Raw genomic sequence first — 18,114 nt, forward strand, 5'->3', positions numbered from 1 at the left:
GAAGGAACTTGTAGAGGAGGAGTCCAGCACACCCGGATCACAGTGACAACGCACCCAAGGCGTGCTGCAGCAAGGCTGGGAACCTACTCAGCGCAGGCGTGTGCAAATAACCGCGCACAGCCGGGACAGCGCCAGACTTTGTTCCCCTTTCTGCAGTGAACACATTTGCTACACAGTGCGCTGGTCCTTCGCGGTTTACCCTGGGGAAAAAAATAAAAGCTTTCCCGCGGCGGCAGGGCTCAGTGACAGTCAGTGACAACTCGCTTGGGGGTGCACCAGAACACCGAGCGCAGGACCTTCCCAGATTCCAGCAGCCCAGCGCCCATGCCCTCGGTGCAGCTCCCCGACAGCGGTCCCTCACGTGACCCCAGGGGCTGAGAGAGGGCGAGACCTGAGCTGGGGGTCGCGTGCAACCGGGGCAGGAGGGGCGGTTGCCCAGGAACCGTCCGCAACGCCCGCGCGTGCTCGCCTCCGTGCGCACGCGCGCGCGCGCACGCCTCTTCCAACCTCCACCGGCCCCTTCTCCATTCCGCCCTTGGCAAGCTCCGGGCCCGAGGGACACGCTGCGCGCGCCCGCCGCCCGGCAGCCTCCAGGACGCATGCTAATGAGGGGCGGGGCGGGGCGGGGCGAGGCGGGCGGCGGCGCGCTCCCGCGTGCCCGGGCTCGCGGCGGTGGGCTGGGCGATTGTGAGGTGGCTGCTGACGCACGTTCCGGGGTTCTTAAGCGGCGAGGGCGGCGGCGGCCGAGGCAGCGGCGGTGCCGGAGCCGGTTCCGGGAGGTGGCGGTGGCCTCCGTGAGGGGCGGCGGGGCCCAAGTCGGTGTGCCCCGGCTCAGTCACAGTGTCCCTTTCCCACTGACCCCCCCCTCCCACTCCTTCCACCACGGCCGCGCCGCCACGGCTCCCGGGTCTTCCTAGGCGGGGCAGGGGACGGGGTGCGTCTCCTGCCGCGGCCGCCGGCCTGATAAATGAGGGACTTCGGGTTCGGGGTGCTGCACACTGCCCTGCTGCGCAGCGGCAGCCCCCGGTCCTCGCCCGGCGGCGGCTCGTACCGGCCCTTCGCCGCCGGGCCGTCCGCCACGCCCTTCGGCCCGCTGTCGCCACCGCCGTTGCCTGTCACCGGCTTCTCGGAGGCCGCCTCCCCCTTCGCCATCCCCTCGGGCGGCGGCGCGGCCAGCCCGGCCGCAGCTTCCTCTTCCTCCCCGCTCGTGGCGCATCAGCAGCAGGCCGTGCAGGATGAGCTGCTGCTCGGGTTGACCCAGCCGCCGGCGAGGCCGCTCTCGGGGGCGGCGGCGGCGGAGCAGCTCCCCAGCCACCACCCCGGCGGCGGCACGAACGCGGGTGTGACCCACCTCCTCCCCTCCCAGGACTTCAAACCGAGTCTGCACCACCCCTCCTCCTCCTCCGCCTCCTCCTGCTGCTGCTGCCGCACCTCCTCCCCGCAGGACTTCAGTAAGCGGCAGCAGCAGCAGCTGAGCAGCCAGAAGAGGAAAGAGTTGAGCCCGCCACACCGTCCCCACCCTCCGGACGCGAAGCCACCGCCGCCGCCGCTCCACTGCCCCGGTCGCTTCAGCTCGCCGCCGCCAACGCCGCCGCCGCCCGGGCCGCTCCTGCAGTCGGCGCCGCTCGCCCAGCGCCCGCAGCCGTTCAGCCTCCCGCACACGCAGCACCTCCCGCCGCAGGACTTCGCCCCGCGGCAGCGCCCGGCCGAGCTGCCCCCGCTCCCGCAGCTCCCACCCTCGCCGTCCGCAGCCCCGCGGCGCCGCCACGGAGGCGCGGGAAGCCCTCGCCAGACCCCGGGCGCGGGCGAGGGCAGCGCCGCCGAGCCCCCCAATGCGGGCTTGCCCCCCTCGACGCCGCCGGTGAACCCCGCGCCGGGCTCCATGGAGTCGCCCAACCACCCACTGCTCAACAGCCCCAGCACCCTCCTGCCCGGCGCGGCGCTCGGCACCAGCGCCTTCAGCAGCCTGCAGAGCCCGGACCTGCCGCACCCGGGCGGCGGCGGCGGGGGCGGGGGACCCCCCGGAGGCGGAGGGGGAGGCGGCTCCGCGTCTCCGCCACCGCTGCCCGGTTTCGGCACCCCCTGGTCGGTGCAGACCGCATCGCCGCCGCCGCCCCAGCCTCCGCCGGCGTCCCAGCAGCAGCCGCCCCAGCAGCCACCGCAGCCGCCCCAGCAGCCGCCGCAGCCACAGCCTCCGGGCTCCTCGGCCGCCACCCCGGGCGGCGGTGGCGGCGGCGGCGCGGGCGGCTCTCTGAGCGCCATGCCGCCGCCCAGCCCGGACTCGGAGAACGGCTTCTACCCCGGGCTGCCGTCGTCCATCAACCCGGCCTTCTTTCCGAGTTTCTCGCCGGTGTCGCCGCACGGCTGCGCGGGGCTCAGCGTGCCGGCCGGCGGCGGAGGCGGCGGCGGTGGCTTTGGCGGCCCGTTCTCGGCGCCCGCGGTGCCCGCGCCGCCCGCCATGAATTTACCTCAACAGCAGCCGCCGCCGGCGGCGCCCCAGCAGCCGCAGAGCCGGAGGTCGCCCGTCAGCCCGCAGCTGCAGCAGCAGCACCAGGCGGCCGCAGCCGCCTTCCTGCAGCAGAGGAACTCGTACAACCACCACCAGGTACGGTCCGGCGGGCGGCGGTGGGGCAGGAGCCCGCCGCTCCCTCGAGCGGCCAGCGCCGGGGCACGGTGGCGGACCCGGGGCCGGGACAGTGAGCTCGGGTGGGCAAGCGGAGAGAGGTGGGCTGGGGCTGCTTCGTCCCTGGCATGCCCGGGGCGGACGGGAGCCGAGGCTGTTCCCTTCTGGAGTTTGTTCGGTGCAGCACTGGGAAAGCCCAGGCGGCACCTGCAGCCGCACCCCGGGACTGTCACCGGCAGGGAGGAACTGTCAGGCGGCGCGCGGCTCTAGGCTGCGGGACTGGGGGTGCCCTAGGTGTCTGCTCTTTTTAGTATTTGTCTCATCTTGTGGGTTTGAAGACCAAGGCACCCTTGAAATTAGGATTAACGCGTTTCCTCCTAGACGTCTCCACATGGGGTGGTGTACCGGGATCGTGGGGATATGTGGCTTTGGGAAATGACACCCAGGCAGACTCTTCGCTAGTCCGTGCCCTAGACTCAGGGTCTTTTCTGTTATTGCTCTCCCCCCGACCCCCGCCCAGTGCAGATTTTGGGTTGCCGCTGAGTTCTTGATGTTGAGAGTTTTGTTGTTTAATGGAATTAGCATTTGTTATGGTGATCATTCGAAGTTCAATGTCAAGATAAAGGATTGTCATGGAACCAAAATTTGACTTTATTAAGGTCCTTACTTCTCAAACTTCTGTTGACCAAAGTTTTCAAAAGTGAATGCTGTTTAAATTAACCAAAGTATCAGCCAACAGTTAATCGAAATTAACCCAAGTAGAAGTTAACAGTTTTGTCGAATCGCTGTTTTCTCCCCAAGAATAGGGACTGTGACATAAGGGAGGAAGATGCCGACTTTTGAAGTAATGCTCCACTTCCCACGGTTTATATGATCTTAACTGTCTTTAGTGTGTCAGGAGCTTCATTTTTTAACCTGAATTTTGCCGCGGAAATTTATACGCAATTTTGAATTCCCAAAGTCAAAATAGAACGTTATCAGGATGTATGTTGTGATTCATATTTTAACTACAATATGCGCCAATAAACAAAAAGAAATAGGTCTTACCTCTCAGTGTAAGAGGTCACATGGCTTTCAAATGGAATTTTAGGTCATTGGAAAAGAACTTTGAACTGTGAGTCATTTGGTAGGCAAAACAAGGCTACTGCATGGGGTAATTCTGCTGTGACTCCGTAGTTGTGCTTTTCAACTGTGTGGAAGGAGACAGAGGCTTTATGTTCACGATTTTCAGCATTTCAAATCCTGCAGTAACACCCATAGGTACTGGATGTCAAGTTTTTTAATTTTTTGTAAAAGAAAAACGTTTAATTTTAGGATTACAGTATTTACTGAGTTTTAGAAATGACATGGTCTGTGTTTTCATTGTCTAAATCTTAGCAGAAAAATCGTTAGTTTTGGCTTATTAACAGAAATATTAGCAATTCATAGTTTTCTTTTTTAAAAAGTGTATTATGTCTTGTGATTTTTTTCATTTTTTGATGACTTTTCTCACCATAGGTTCTAGATGGGAACATATTTTGCTTTTGAATGTCAGTTACCTTAAGAGACTTATATTAAGATTATTAAGAATCAGCAAAGCCTGTGGTTTATTGTATATCTCAGTGGATCCACCTATAGGTAGCATCCGATAATTGCTTTAACAGATCAAGGATAATTTAACTTAATTAAAGAAATATTGAAAGAAAACAAAATAAAATACCATAAACGTTGAATTAACAGTTCAGGAAAATGAACTTCTTCCTGGACCGACCTGACCTTGAAATGCATCTTCAGTCCATGCTGAATGGTTACCTCTGTTGGTTTGTTCAGAGTAGCCCGAGCTGTTTGGGAAGCCTAAGATCTAAAAATTTTGCTTTCATAGCTGAGATAATTAAGACCATTTAACTAATACTAATTTAACTAGTCCTAGTAGAAGATAGGTTGCTTTCAGGTTCTTCAAAGTTAACTTAAGCTTTGAAGAGTATTTTAGTAATTGTCATGAGACATCACTATTTATTGTAGATAGGGGATAAAAACTTCCCGAACACTAAGTAAATAGGATCTCAACTAGGAGCACTTCTTTTGTAAACCCTTAGGAAATACTCTGTTGGCTTTGCATTTCATTTTTAATGATTTTTTCTTTTATTTTTTACTAAATTCTTAGCTTAGTTCTAAAATTTGAATCTGAATGTTAAGCTCTCCAAGGCCTGTCATTGAAATAGCTGTGTTTTCCTCAGCCTCTTCTGAAACAATCTCCTTGGAGCAACCATCAGAGCAGTGGTTGGGGTACTGCGAGCATGTCCTGGGGAGCAATGCATGGCAGAGATCACCGTAGAAGTGGAAACATGGGAATTCCAGGGACTATGAATCAGATATCTCCACTGAAGAAACCATTTTCTGGTAATGTTATAGCACCACCGAAATTTACTCGCTCTACACCATCACTGACTCCAAAGTCATGGATTGAAGATAATGTGTTCAGGACAGACAACAATAGTAACACACTCTTACCCTTACAGGTAAGAATGGTATGTAATTGTCCTTATTCCTAATGCTTATCTTTTGAATAGGAAGTGGGGTGGTGGAGGCAGCAATGGCAGTATAGAAAGATTAACAGAATTAAAGATAAAATTTAAGCATATCATTTAATTATTAAAAGGGTAAAACACAGAGAAAATGGAGATAAAAGAATTTCTCTGTAAACACACAATGAATGGAAATAAGCTTCCAAACATTTAAAAAAATGTTTCTTCCATTACAGTTTGAAGCCTTTAAGTGGCAATTCCTTAAAAATGTCTAAGTTAGTTATTTCTTAATAGACAACCAAATTTTGCCTTTCTGGTAATATAAGCTAAAACCTTCTGTAACTAGTTGCACATAGGTTTGTCTGTGGCAAGCTGTTCACATATTGGAATGTTCTTCATGCAGCTGTGATCATGCCACAGTAGTGTTCAGACCCCTTGAATATAATTCACATTGCCTCCAGTGGGTTCAGTGTCTAGAAATATATACATATGGGTGTATAATTTTCCCCACTAACTGTGGCCTAATATTAATGGAGATGTTTTTTCCAGGCCTGTTTAATATTTTGTGACTCTAGTAAATGAGGTTTAATTTTCATCAAAACCTTCAAAGGATGGAACAGAAATTTAAGAAAGAACTTTGATTGTTTTTTGTTTCTATCTCTGTTTTTTTGGGGTTTTTTTTTGGTTTTTTTTTTTTTTTTTTGGGTGGGATGGGGAAGAGAACTGCTCATTTCTGATGCAAACTTCTATGCTATTGAAGGTGAGATCTAGTTTGCAGTTGCCAGCTTGGGGCTCAGATTCACTCCAAGATAGTTGGTGCACTGCAGCCGGAACATCCAGAATAGACCAGGTAGGCTGCACAGTGTGTGCTTCTCAGGGTCCTGGCCAGGAGTGTAGTGTTTACAGTATGAATGCGAGTGGTCATCTGCTTTTCAATTGTATAAGCATATGCCAGAGATTATTAAAACGATTTAGTTTTTAAATGTCTCGATTTAAATTCTTAATCCATTTATTTTCAAATTCAAAAGATTTGTATTCATATTTTGAAATCACAAAAACATTGGTTTTGATTACAATGAATTAATCATGTATTTAAGAGCACCCGACTTTAAACATCAGCCAAACTGAATAGGTACTGTCTTCCTTTCAGAATTATCCGCAATGAAAATGCAAACTCATATGTGTGTTTACCATCCAGCTTTACATCTCGTGTTTTAAGGAATCTTCCTGTAAATGTTTGTCAGATATGCCTCTGAATAACTCCTGTTTTAATTTAGGGTTTTTTTTTACCTTTATAAAAATGAACTTTTGTGGTGTAGTATTTTTATTCTAAATTTTGTTCTAAAATATCTTCAAGATCTTTGTGATTTAAAGATGCTGTCTATCTTTCTGCAGACTGAATTTGGATGTATTCTGGTATGAGGTCATGAGGATTAGTATATGAGGACATAAAACCTCAGTCCTTTTATATGAGGAGATCTTCTTAGAGATCTCAAGTTTGACCTCCGTTTTGAGATTTTGTAAGTTAAGTGAGTGGAACTATATAATCCATCGCTAAGGCACTTCCTCAAGTAATTTATCAGCATGAACTGATTTTTACGAAGACTGTATAGGCAGGTTAATAGCAGCACATTTTATAAATAGCATCCTACTCTGGGGGACTAGCACTACCTTGAATAATCAGTCATTAGTTGTTGTTTTAGAAAAATCCTGACTATCAAAGTTGTCCTGCCAGGATCTCACGTAGAAACAGTAGTTATCTTGTGTTTAGCTTCTTATCTTGTTAATGTAAGCTTCCCACTCATCCCTTTCTAGTCTCTTTCTCATTCTGTCCCAGTTCACCTCTATTCTGGTATTGTTCAGACTGAATCCATGATTGTTTAAAAATAGGTTGGGAGAGAAAGATGATTGTAGTTATTTTGAAGGTGAAAGGGGAAATATTTTCAAAGACGAATGAGCATAATTATTTCAAGTGTAAGCACAAAAGCAGTGACCCTGTATGACACAGCAGCCTTGGTGTTTGCGGGGAAGGTGGGGCTAGAGTTGAGTTGAGCTCTTGCCACTAGAGTAGACAGAGGTGATGGTGAAGGGGCATTTATTCTCAGTTCTGGGACTAACAGGACTACAGTGCTTTACCCTTCCTACTTCATCTTCAACGCTACTCTGCCTTTGCCCGTTTGATAACTTAGGATTTTAGGTAGAATTTTTTTTTCCAATTGACTGTTTTATATATAGTTTCTGGTAAACTGCTGAGTAATAAGTATTTGTGCAGAAGTGTGATGTGATAGTGGATAAAAATAGGTGATAGAAATTGAACTGAACTGGAAGACAAGTCATTCCAAAGCTGGAATCATCATCTTCCATGCATTCTTTACCACAGGCTATGGGTTTTCATCTCTTGGTCATAGCCTCGTCAACAAAGAAGGATCTTGATGAACAATGTCATGTAAAACCTTTGCTGCCCAGGCCTTTTACAATCTCTGATCTGTTTTGCCATTTCTTTTCCTCTCTGGTCTCACAGTCCTCCAGTCCCCAGGCTAAAACGAGGGGTTTAGCACCCATGGGCAATATGACCTCATTGCTGCCTTTAAGTGATCAGATGGTCTTTATTATACATTCTGTTAGGTTTCCATTTTCCATAAAAGCTTGTGGCATTTGGAGTCCTAAAAACACAAGAGCAGCCATGTAAACTGGTAGTGTAAAATATAGACTATTTAGCAAAATTAAAATACTTAAAATGCTTAATCACTTACATAGTTTGAGATTTTATTTTGTGATCCTAGAATTTTTAATATTAGCAATTTTTGTTAACAAGTATATTATTTTAAACCATTTAACTTTAGTTTATGGTTTATATTTACTTCAGTCTGAAATGAATCAGGTCTACAATCCAATAAGTTACAGAACTAACATCTTCATTCAGGATACTTCAGACGTGACCTATGCCAAGATCTGGGCATGCAATTAAATTTAGTCAATGGGAAAATATTTTCATAGCTTAATTTATTTCATTTGTGTCAAGTAAAATTTTATAATTTGGTTTTTATTTTCAGTATTTTTTATGGAAAAAATGTCAAATTTAAAACATTTTTAAAGCATGATGCACATTCCTGACTTTAAAAAGAGCTATCAGGGCTTACCTAATGCATGTGGGTATGTATCTGTGTGCAGGTGTGTGTGCACATGGAGATGAGGATGGTAGGTGTCATCCCTCAGGACTGCTGTCCACCTCCTCTGAGACAGGGCCTTTCATTGGCCTGGAGCTCACCATTAGACAAAGGCAAGGCTTTCTGGCCAGTGAGTCTCATGGATCCACCTGTCTCTCCACCATGCATGGCTTTTGAGGTCATTGCTTCATGCTTGTGAGACATGAACCTTATCATTGAACTGCCTGCCCAACCCCTAATGTTCCTACTAATCTCTCATAACTACGTTTACCTTTTTTGTTTTTTTTTTCTTTGCCGTTGGGACTAGAATCTTACTTTGTAGCTTAGGCCGATCTCAACTTTGAAATGTCCCTGTCTCTATCCCTTGAGAACTGAAACTATTAGATGTGTCCAGAATTTATTAATCTGAAAATGCTTTTAGCATTTAGTAAGAACTAATACTCAAAACTGTTATTGATTTCCTCAAAATAGAATTTTCCATGAGACATTTAAGAAATCACAATGTGTTTATTTGTGGATACTTAGAGATTTTAAATCAATGTAAGTTTCCTTTTAACTTAGGTTGTTTACCACTTACATGTTTTTATATGTGGCACCTCTGCAGTGTGCCCTGAGAAACCTATCAGTACATGTTGTCTTCTCTCTGGGCAGTTTTCAGTGCAGGATATTTGCTGTATATTATGGAAACTGCCTTGAACTAGTTGAAGATATTTTCTATCAATGAACCATCCAAACTAATATAAAGTAATAAATCACATTTTGGAGATCTTCTTTAGGGGAAGTCTGTCACTTGACACTTTCATGGGTCTCCCTCAGAAGTAGTGTGTGGTAGAAAAGCAAGGCCGGCATTTCATGAGCCTGAACTTCGAGCGTGTAGGAGTCTTTAAGCTCACACACAGCTAAAAGTCAGGAAGCTCTTTTGTTTGAGCAGTAGGTGCTTTCCCTGGGTATTTAGTGTCTTAGCCTCAGTCCTTTAAGTGTCTTTGGAACATTATCTGTCTACCCTTTCATAAGTGCTTATGGCTAACATACGAGTCCAGAAAAATAGTCACATAAGCAGTAGACTTTCAGAGGCTACTGTCGTTTTCCATTTCTTCTGTTTTTTTTCTTGTTACCGTAGGACTCTTATCATCTCATTGCTGTAAAACTCCAATTAACTGATTACCAGATGGCTTTAATATTTTAGACTATGGTATATGAACTTTTCCTCAGTTTGATTTTTTTCTGAAATGTCTTAGTAATTTTCAAGCAGCCATGCAATAGTAAAACTAACATGATCTTCTGTATTTGTTAGCATGTCGGGACTATGTGTTCGTCTTTATTTCTAAATTGCCTCAAGTCTTCAGTACAGATTTAAATGGATAACAATTTAGATGAGTAAATCTGTCCCTAGTATCCTTACTGTAGAAGAACACATTTGTTTTATAGCACAATATGAATAATTAAATACAATTTGTTTTAAACTATTGCCTTTAAAAGATAGTTATGAACTGTAGAATGTTTTCTTCTAAATATTTAGGGTATAGAACATAAAATAGTTTAAGTACTTATACTTTTAGAGCCTACACAGTACATCATAAGAATCTTAATGTTTGCTTTGATAGTTTATTAATCCTAATTTAAATATACTTAAGAACTTGAATATTACAATAGTCTTCCATTCAGTAGCTAGAAATTCATCTGATAACAAATCTATTTTAGTATCTTATAATTGTTCCAGTTTAGTCAGTTAGCAGATTCTATAGAAAAGTCTAAGATTTAGTCCTTTATAATTACCATCTTAATAGTAGTCTTTACACTCATACAGCTTAACTTACACGTTTTATAGAGAGTTTTATGGTAGTGATAAAGGGGTATTCATTTTACAGACATTTGAAAGCTAGATGGGTGTGATTAGAAGGACCCTAGCCTTAATTACTTTAGAAGATAGTGGACGAATCCAGGAAATGCACACACTGTCGAGCAGGAGAGATGGTAGAAATGGAGGCATGAGTAAGCATGTAGGTCTTGTTTGCACAAGGGCCATCCTCTTCTCACGTCCATCTTATGCCATTTGCTGTAACAATACTTTAGGTCTGTGTGTTCAAGTGGTCTATAGGAGTTGTTAAGTCTGACTTGGTTATTCTCCAGAAGATGGTGGCAGAGTATAAAGAGGTTCGGTGGTGTAGAAGATCCCAAAGCTTGGTGCTGTTTATATGTGCTGGCCAGCAGCTTCACGGTCCACCTAACATCTCCTTAGTCAGAGGAGTTAAGATGTGGCACCAGTGTGTACTACCCTGCTTTTCACGTAATTGTGCAGCATGTCAGTTTGGGAAGCACTGCTCCTTTTCATTGACTCTCTCCTGCTCCCCTACCTGGTTCACCTGTTGTAGTGAAGCGCAGTCCGGATAGGTATGTTGTGTGTTCAGGATCTTTCCCTTGAAGGTCAGTGAATCGGACCTCTGTAGGTAGTTGGTGATTAATTGGAGCAAGAGCCTCCTCTCTAGCAGCTTTGCCTCTTTTCGGTGTTACTACTCACCCTTCCTAATTCCTTGATAGCGCCTTGTTTAGTCTACAGTGCTGATCCTGGCCCCTGGCTTTAAAAAGCATATAACCCTAGTTAGACATCAAAGAAGAAGAAATAAACAAACCTTATGTTTTTCTTTAGCTCTCCAAAGACCTAGTTCTGAATATTTTCTGGTTGTTGGTTCCTTTGGGAAATCATGAGGGCTATAAGCCATTACTTAATGAAATAATATATGTAAATGTCCCCGGGTGCATATGATCCTAGAGACTTCTGGTATAACTTGAATCATGTGGCTCCAGGTTAATGCTTTACCAGGATTTCTGTGGAAACTGTCTGTTTACTTTTCTGATTCTTTTCTGGTTTCCTGTGCTGATCATTTTGAGAGTTTAGATGACCTATCCCTGCTTCGAATTTGTACATTCATGCATCTAACAAGTGGGTGGGGATGGTTTTGACATATTTTAGAAAAGACATCAGACTCTTTGGAGGGCATGGATCATAGCTTGTCTAGTTTCCCTTGTTAATTGCTTATTCATTGTGTTTGTGTTGAGTAGAACATAATATCATTTCTTAGACATTAAAGAACTAAATGTCGCCTATAAAGCAAGGGGATTGTGTTGTCAGCAAAACCAAGCTGCTGTCAACACAGAAGGAAGTTCTCAGAGTTGGGGAAGGGGATGTAAACGGAAGTGCCTCCCCACTCCCCTCTCTGCTGCCTCCATTTGGAGTGGAGTTCAGAGAGGGAGGATTACAAAAAGTGGAAGCACTTTGGAGAGTGAGATTTGAATGTAAATATATGAAGCGTTCATACCTTTTCTAATATTAGTATCCTACATTTAATTTTTGTGTATAGAATGCTTACATATTCACTGTTTTGCAATTCTGAAGTCTATGTCAAGTTTTAAGTGTGTGATAGATGTTTAAAGTGTGGTGCAACTGTTAAATTCTTCTCAAGATGCTCATTTTTAAGTGCCAATGTCTGTCTTCCTAGATATATGAGAGAAACATGAAGCAACTGAAAATGTTTTCTGTGTGTAATATGTGTAAAAGTGATCAGAGAGATTATTTCACTGCATTCAGCTAATACTCCAATAAAATTACATTAGTTTTTATATATTTTAGAAATGAATGTGCTAAAAATATTGTCCCTTAATAAGAGACATTGTAGTTGACATGATACTTAAATATCAGTATTTTCTTGGGATATAAGTTAAGTAGTAATACATTGATCAAGTGTCCTGCTTTATATAAGAAAGAGTATATGTTTTTAACTTTTAAAATTACATAGATCTTATATCTTTTCTTTTTCTGTCTTCCAGGATCGAAGTAGAATGTATGATAGCTTGAATATGCACTCTCTGGAAAATTCCCTTATTGATATCATGAGAGCAGAGCATGATCCTCTCAAAGGTATGCGGCAATTTACAGCATCAGTTTCATACATATATTGGTTTGTCTGCTTATGAAAAATTAGTACTTACATAAACCAACTTTCTGATATGTAAAGAAATATTAACATTATTTCATATGCATTATTTTCTGTCTCTCATTGTCCTTTATATTAGTGCCCTTTATATTGCAATCTTATCACCTTGAGGAAACAGGAGTACTGGTTACCTAATGCGTGTAACAGGTCATGCAAACTTTAGCCACTCAAAGCATCAGTAAGTAGCTGTTGCCACACCATGTGAATATCTTAGGGTTTATGTTGCTATGGTAAATCACAATAACCAAGAGCAAAGGTTTGGAGAGAAAAGGGTTTCAGCTTAGAGCTTTTAGTCCATTGGGGAGGAAAATCATGACAAAAGCACAAGACAGGAACCTGGAGGCACGAACAGCAGCAGAGACTTCGGAATGACACTGTTTACTTGCTTCTCGTCACTTGTTCACCCTGCTTTCTTATACCATCCAGGACCTGCTGCCCAAGGGTGGCACTACAGATAATGGGCCGGGCCTTCCCATATCTATCATCAGTTTTATGAATACATTTTCTCGATTGACTCCCTCTTCCCAAGTGACTCTAGTTTGTGTCAAGCTGACAAATCAGTAGCCAGCACAGTTGTATTGTGAATTCACCAGAATAATAATTGCCATTTCTAGATCCGTACTTTTCATTGAATCAGAATCGTGGAATTCTTTATAAGTTCTCCAGTGTTTATCCTACAAATGTAATGTTTTTTGAGACAGAGTTTCTCTGTGTAACAGCCCTCGCTATCCTGGAACTAGCTCTTTAGATCAGGCTAGCAGACATCCACCAACCTCTGCCTCCTGAGTGCTGGGATTAAAGGAGTGTGCCCCCACTGCCTGGCAAATGTAATTCTTTTAGAAAATTTTGTCCTAAAAACTCCAAAACGGTTTTGTTGGCAGCTAAATTGATAACAATAATCAGAGTCTTTCTCAGCTTCTGCGTTTTATACATAGGGTTTTTTTGTCTCTCCAATCCTCACATTTTAAGGCGCATGTTACGATTGTACAGTGTACGATTGTACACTGGTGGCTAGTCCTCAAACTAACATGGTTATGTCTCTTGTTTTCTTGTGGGTGTTGTTGATCTTTTGCCTCTATTGTAAGGTTCTCTGTTTGAGGTCCTGTTCTTTGTCACAATTTACCTTGGATCTTCCCTTTCAGAATAAAATCCACACCAGAGTGTGGTGGCATATGACTGGATACTAGCACTCATGAGACTGGGTAGCAAGACTGTCTCGAAAGTAAACACACACACACATATAAGAAAGAAGAGAATTGTTAATAGTTTACAACTAAGAATTTCTGTGCTGAATTCTGTCTTCTCTAGGAAGAAAACTCCTAGGGATTAGAAAGTAAAATCAAGCTAATTCACTGTTACCAATGCATATGAAAAGCTTTCCTTATTTCTCCTGGTCTTTGTTGACAAAGCTTCTTGAAGATGCTAGAGGAAATGTTTCTTACCAACACTACTCATCTGTTTTCAAGCCTAGGCAGTTTACAGTAGAGGGGCATCTCGAGGGGGGGGGGGACCTAAAAGGAAATGTAGCAACAGAATGATGCTAAGAGTAATGAGTTAAAAGTTATGAGAAATTCATATCTCTTGATAGAAAAAAATTAACCTTGGCCCTGAAAAAAAGAAAGGAAAACCTAAGCCTTCAGCGACTTGTATGGATCGCCATGTTGGCCAGTTTCTAACTGGAACGTTTCATTTTCCACATGTATTATGACAGAAAAGGGAAAAGAAAACTGAACATTTGGGAGAACATCTCCATGTAGTGTAAAGAAATAGGGCTACGTCTACTGCCATGGTGAAAAAACAGCTATCAGCACGGTGACCTGAGCATTCCAGCACTAGATTTTCTTCTCTTTCTTACTGGCTCATTACACCGCTTCCTGCTGTATCATGACACGTTTTCTTCTTCCACACACTCTGATCATTACACTCTACTGGGAGTGGGGATGCTGGACCTCTATCCAATCTGTCTAAGCAAGGTGATTGCAAATTGAATGAGCCTGCCAGGGTTAACCAAGGCATATATTGTCTTCCCATCTTTCCTTTCCTTCCTTCAGGAAAGCACTTTGTCTTCTCTTCTTATCTCAGAAAATCTTTCCCTTGTTTAATACACAAACCACCAACATGTTTCTCATAGGAGCAAGATGAAGCTTATTTTATCCTCTTAAAATATCTTCTTCAACCATCATTTGCTTCATCTTCCTCATAAGATCTATCAATAGACAGGAGAGGGAGAGTACAAAATTTTAACATGAGTTCCCTGGTCTCTTTCTATTGTCACAAGAGGTTGTATTACTTATATATTGCTGCAAAAATAACTTAAGAGCTTAAAACATTTACCTTATATAATTTGTCAAGCTTAGAATTGGGTAGCAACTTGATTATTTCTGGCTAAGGGTTTCATGAGGTAGCAGCCAAGAAATTGGTTGATCCTACAGCCTGAAACCTTATTAGGCTAAAGAATTCCTTTCCATATGGTGGGAAAGATACAGCATGACTGCTAATACCGTGTCTGCCTACCCCTGCTGCCCAGAGTAAATGGCACAGATCAGTGCAAATGCCCGGGCGCTCTACAGCCTAGCCTCAGAAGCATCACACCGCTGTTTCCACAATATGGCTCAAGATATGTAAAAATGAAGAGACGGGGGCTGGAAGGGACCATTGTGAAGGTTTATTATTTCAGGAGTCAAAGGCAGATCCATAAGTTTATATTTACTTCCACTCATAAGATTAAAGCAAAAGATAAACTTCTCACGGTGGCTGTCAGCAGGGAGGGAACGGTCGAGTAGATGTATTGGGTGTGGGAAGGTCGAGTAGATGTATTGGGTGTGGGAAGAGTAAATGACTACTGATCTGGCTAGGAGCTAAGTGCCTTCACTCAGAGAAGCCACCTCCCCTCCCACTGTCATCTAAAATTCTTTGCTCTAGTTACTCACCTTTTCCAGCACCCACCTCCATGTTTTAAGAAGGAGGTTTTTATGGTCTTGTGTAGCAAACGGGAAGCTCTCAGCTTATTGGAGATGGACAGATAGCAAGTGGTGGCCAGACACGGAACTTTGTACCATGTGCCAACTCTGTACCCTTTGCTCACTGTGCACTGTGAGGATAGACACTGAGGAAAGCCAAGTTCTTTATCCCTGAGGAAGGTATAGCCTGCTGGGGAAAGACAGAAGGATCATGTACCAGAACTTTCCATGTATCTACAGAAGCTAGACCTACTGTAGAGGAGAGAATGTTTAGAAATATGGTAAATGGAAAGTTATTCCTAATTTATATATGGAATAAAGGAAATTCTGATATGAAGCTGGAGTAGAACACTGATGAAGAAGTACTGGGAGGAAGTGTCCTTGCGTGAGAAAGCAACCTTGAGATCGGCACTTCTGAAGAACTGAAAGACTGGTCCCAGATGGTTGTGTAGTGCCGCATGACACCGTTGGTTATACCCTGCTCATTCAGTGTTGTAAGGCATGGTCTGTCATCAGAAACACTAGCACACTGGGTGTGCTTTCCTCTGTCCGAGTACCACTGATGGCGCCGCTGTGTCCTTCTGCAGTGTGTTCTCTGTGTGTACACTCTCTCTAATGGCTGTCTTGATTCTAGGCACATTCTGCTTTCCCTTTCAAAGGAAGAATAAGTGTGGAATTTTAAGTAGCTAAAGAAAAGTCATGCTTTGCCAAGTTCAGTTTCATAATTTTGCAATTTTATATTTGCATATGTACTTAAAATAATCTGTGATCTTTTTATGTTTGTATGAGTTGGTTCATTCTTTCCCTTTAAACAAAAGAACAAGACAGATCATTGTTAAGCCATCCTCCCTCCTGCCCACAACAATTTGTGAAAAGGGTCTTACTGTGTAAGACTTAAACACCGCGGCCTCCCTCGAACTGTAAGGACAAAAAATTGAATTTCAGCTCATAAAAATTGACCTAAAGACTATAGGGAGAAATACAGTTTGTGTAACAGTTCTTGAGATGATCAGCTGGTCATAATGATTTTTCCAGTGTTCCCTGAATAGTTCAAGAAAGTCCAGAAGCAAGGGCTTAGAATGGGATTTTATGCCAATAAACGTTTTGAAGTGCATACTTTTCAAAGGCTCTAAGAACCTGAGTCTCTATTACCTAGTATCAGCTTTATTCCTCACTGATAAACGCCTGTGTTTATGACTCTGGAAGCAAGAAGCCCTGCTGACATTAGGGTACCTGCCCCGAGAGATCGGAGCCGCTTGACACTGCTTGTGCGGTACCAGATTCTTGCTGTCGCCCTATTTTGCCCTCTGTTTCTCTCATTGACTTTATGAAAGGAAATAAAGTTCAAAGCCACGAAGCAACTTAGATGAGTTTGTAAGCCTCCTGTGGAGAAATCATATCCTAGGACTTAGGAACTAGTGGGTGGGTGGAGGTTCTCAAGCTTGTGTCAGATCCACTCCCACAATTGTATATTTTATTTTTAGCCCTGTGTTGTCACTGGTCACTGTCCTATGATTTTCATGTCCTTTATTCCTTTTTTTTAAATCTTGACTTTTTAAAAGCAATATTCCTCTTAATGAAAATAGATTCTTTTCACACATAGACTATCTCCTGATTGCGGTTTCCTCTCCTTCTACTCCTCCTAGTTATTCCCCATCTCCCCTCCCATCCAGATCCACCAGCTTTCTAGCTCTCATTAGAAAACAAACAGGTTTCTAAGGGAACATAATTATATAAATAGAATATGATATAATATATTAAAAAAAAACCTAACATATCAGAGTTGGACAAGACAAAAAAAAAAAAAAAAACAGAAGGAAAAGAGCCAAGAGAAGGCACAAGAATCACAGACGCACTCATCCACACACACAGGAATCCCATAAAAACACTAAACTGGAAGCCATTAATATATCCTCAGAGGCCATGCCTTTGTCTTAATGGTATAGAGATCTTGTTTTGTTGGGCCTGCTTTACATTACCCTCCCGCGATGGGACATCCATTTTGAACACTTGTCTGTACTGACTTTTTTATAAGATCATAGAGCAGTGTAGAGTTATAATGTCCAATTTGTTTTCTTTTAGTTCCTGGGTGGCTGTCAAGCACGATGCTATCCTGAAGCCTGTTGCATGTTTGTCTTAACATTTTTTGTCCTTTTTTGGGCCCTGTTTTATTTGTCATGCCTGTAGTTCAGAAGTTTCACAGTAATGGTTTATTATAGGTTACAAACATGCATACGCACTTGCCTCTATTTCTCTTACTCTTTGAGTTGCATATTCCTTTGGATCCACAAACAGCCTTCTTTACTTCATAGAAAGTTGGGGCTTGATTTCTTTTATAATTCAACCCCTTCTACCATTGTGGGAATTTTTAATTGTTAAGCCTCCTACACTCATAATCGGTTGGTTTGGAAAGAAACAGTTCCCATTGTTTTGATTTGTGCGGTAGGATGGAGATCAGAGCAGTGTGCTGTCACTGGTTCACTCCTGAACTCTTCGCAAGATGTTCTCAGGTCACATGACTGCAGTTTTAAGACGCTCTTAGAGAACATTTTTATAACTTTATTAATATGCCTTTCAATTTTATCCCATCTTAGCTGTCTGATTGATATTCTGTTATAGTGTTGTCTATACTTTCTTAACATCCTTTTTTCTTCTTGTTTTGATCTCATGCTGGATGCTTTCGTCAGATAGAGACTGCTTACTATCCATGCTTAGAAGTGAAATACTAATATGGAAATGGGAAGCTCTGTGCATGCAGTTAGGTGGAACTAATAGTGACTTCAGTAAGCAAATGATATGAGACACTGACAAGGTCTTTTTCTCAGTGTTTCACTGTGGTCTGGGAAGCACACCTTGGCATCTTCCACT

The 18,114-nt window shown here is 43.8% G+C and overlaps 1 protein-coding gene across 9 annotated transcripts in view; it reads left to right on the forward strand.

Moving 5' to 3' along the window:
• Positions 1–828: 828 nt before the first annotated feature.
• The window catches only part of Cpeb2 (cytoplasmic polyadenylation element binding protein 2), a 51,326-nt gene continuing 34,040 nt past the window's right edge, over positions 829–18,114 (forward strand). For 3 of the 9 annotated variants that reach the window (XM_050149652.1, XM_050149661.1, XM_050149654.1), the window contains exons 1-4: positions 829–2,605; positions 4,840–5,130; positions 5,888–5,977; positions 12,120–12,210. In XM_050149652.1, the coding sequence (XP_050005609.1) occupies positions 968–2,605; positions 4,840–5,130; positions 5,888–5,977; positions 12,120–12,210 (2,110 nt within the window). In that variant the 5' untranslated portion in view covers positions 829–967. The remainder of the gene's footprint in view (positions 2,606–4,839; positions 5,131–5,887; positions 5,978–12,119; positions 12,211–18,114) is intronic. The other 6 variants (XM_050149653.1, XM_050149656.1, XM_050149657.1 and 3 more) reach the window with 3 other exon arrangements.

The sequence above is a fragment of the Alexandromys fortis genome, unplaced genomic scaffold (assembly GCF_014885135.2).
Source record: "Alexandromys fortis isolate MF-2015 unplaced genomic scaffold, M_Fortis_MF-2015_v1.1 scaffold_0, whole genome shotgun sequence".
NCBI lineage: Eukaryota > Metazoa > Chordata > Mammalia > Rodentia > Cricetidae > Alexandromys > Alexandromys fortis.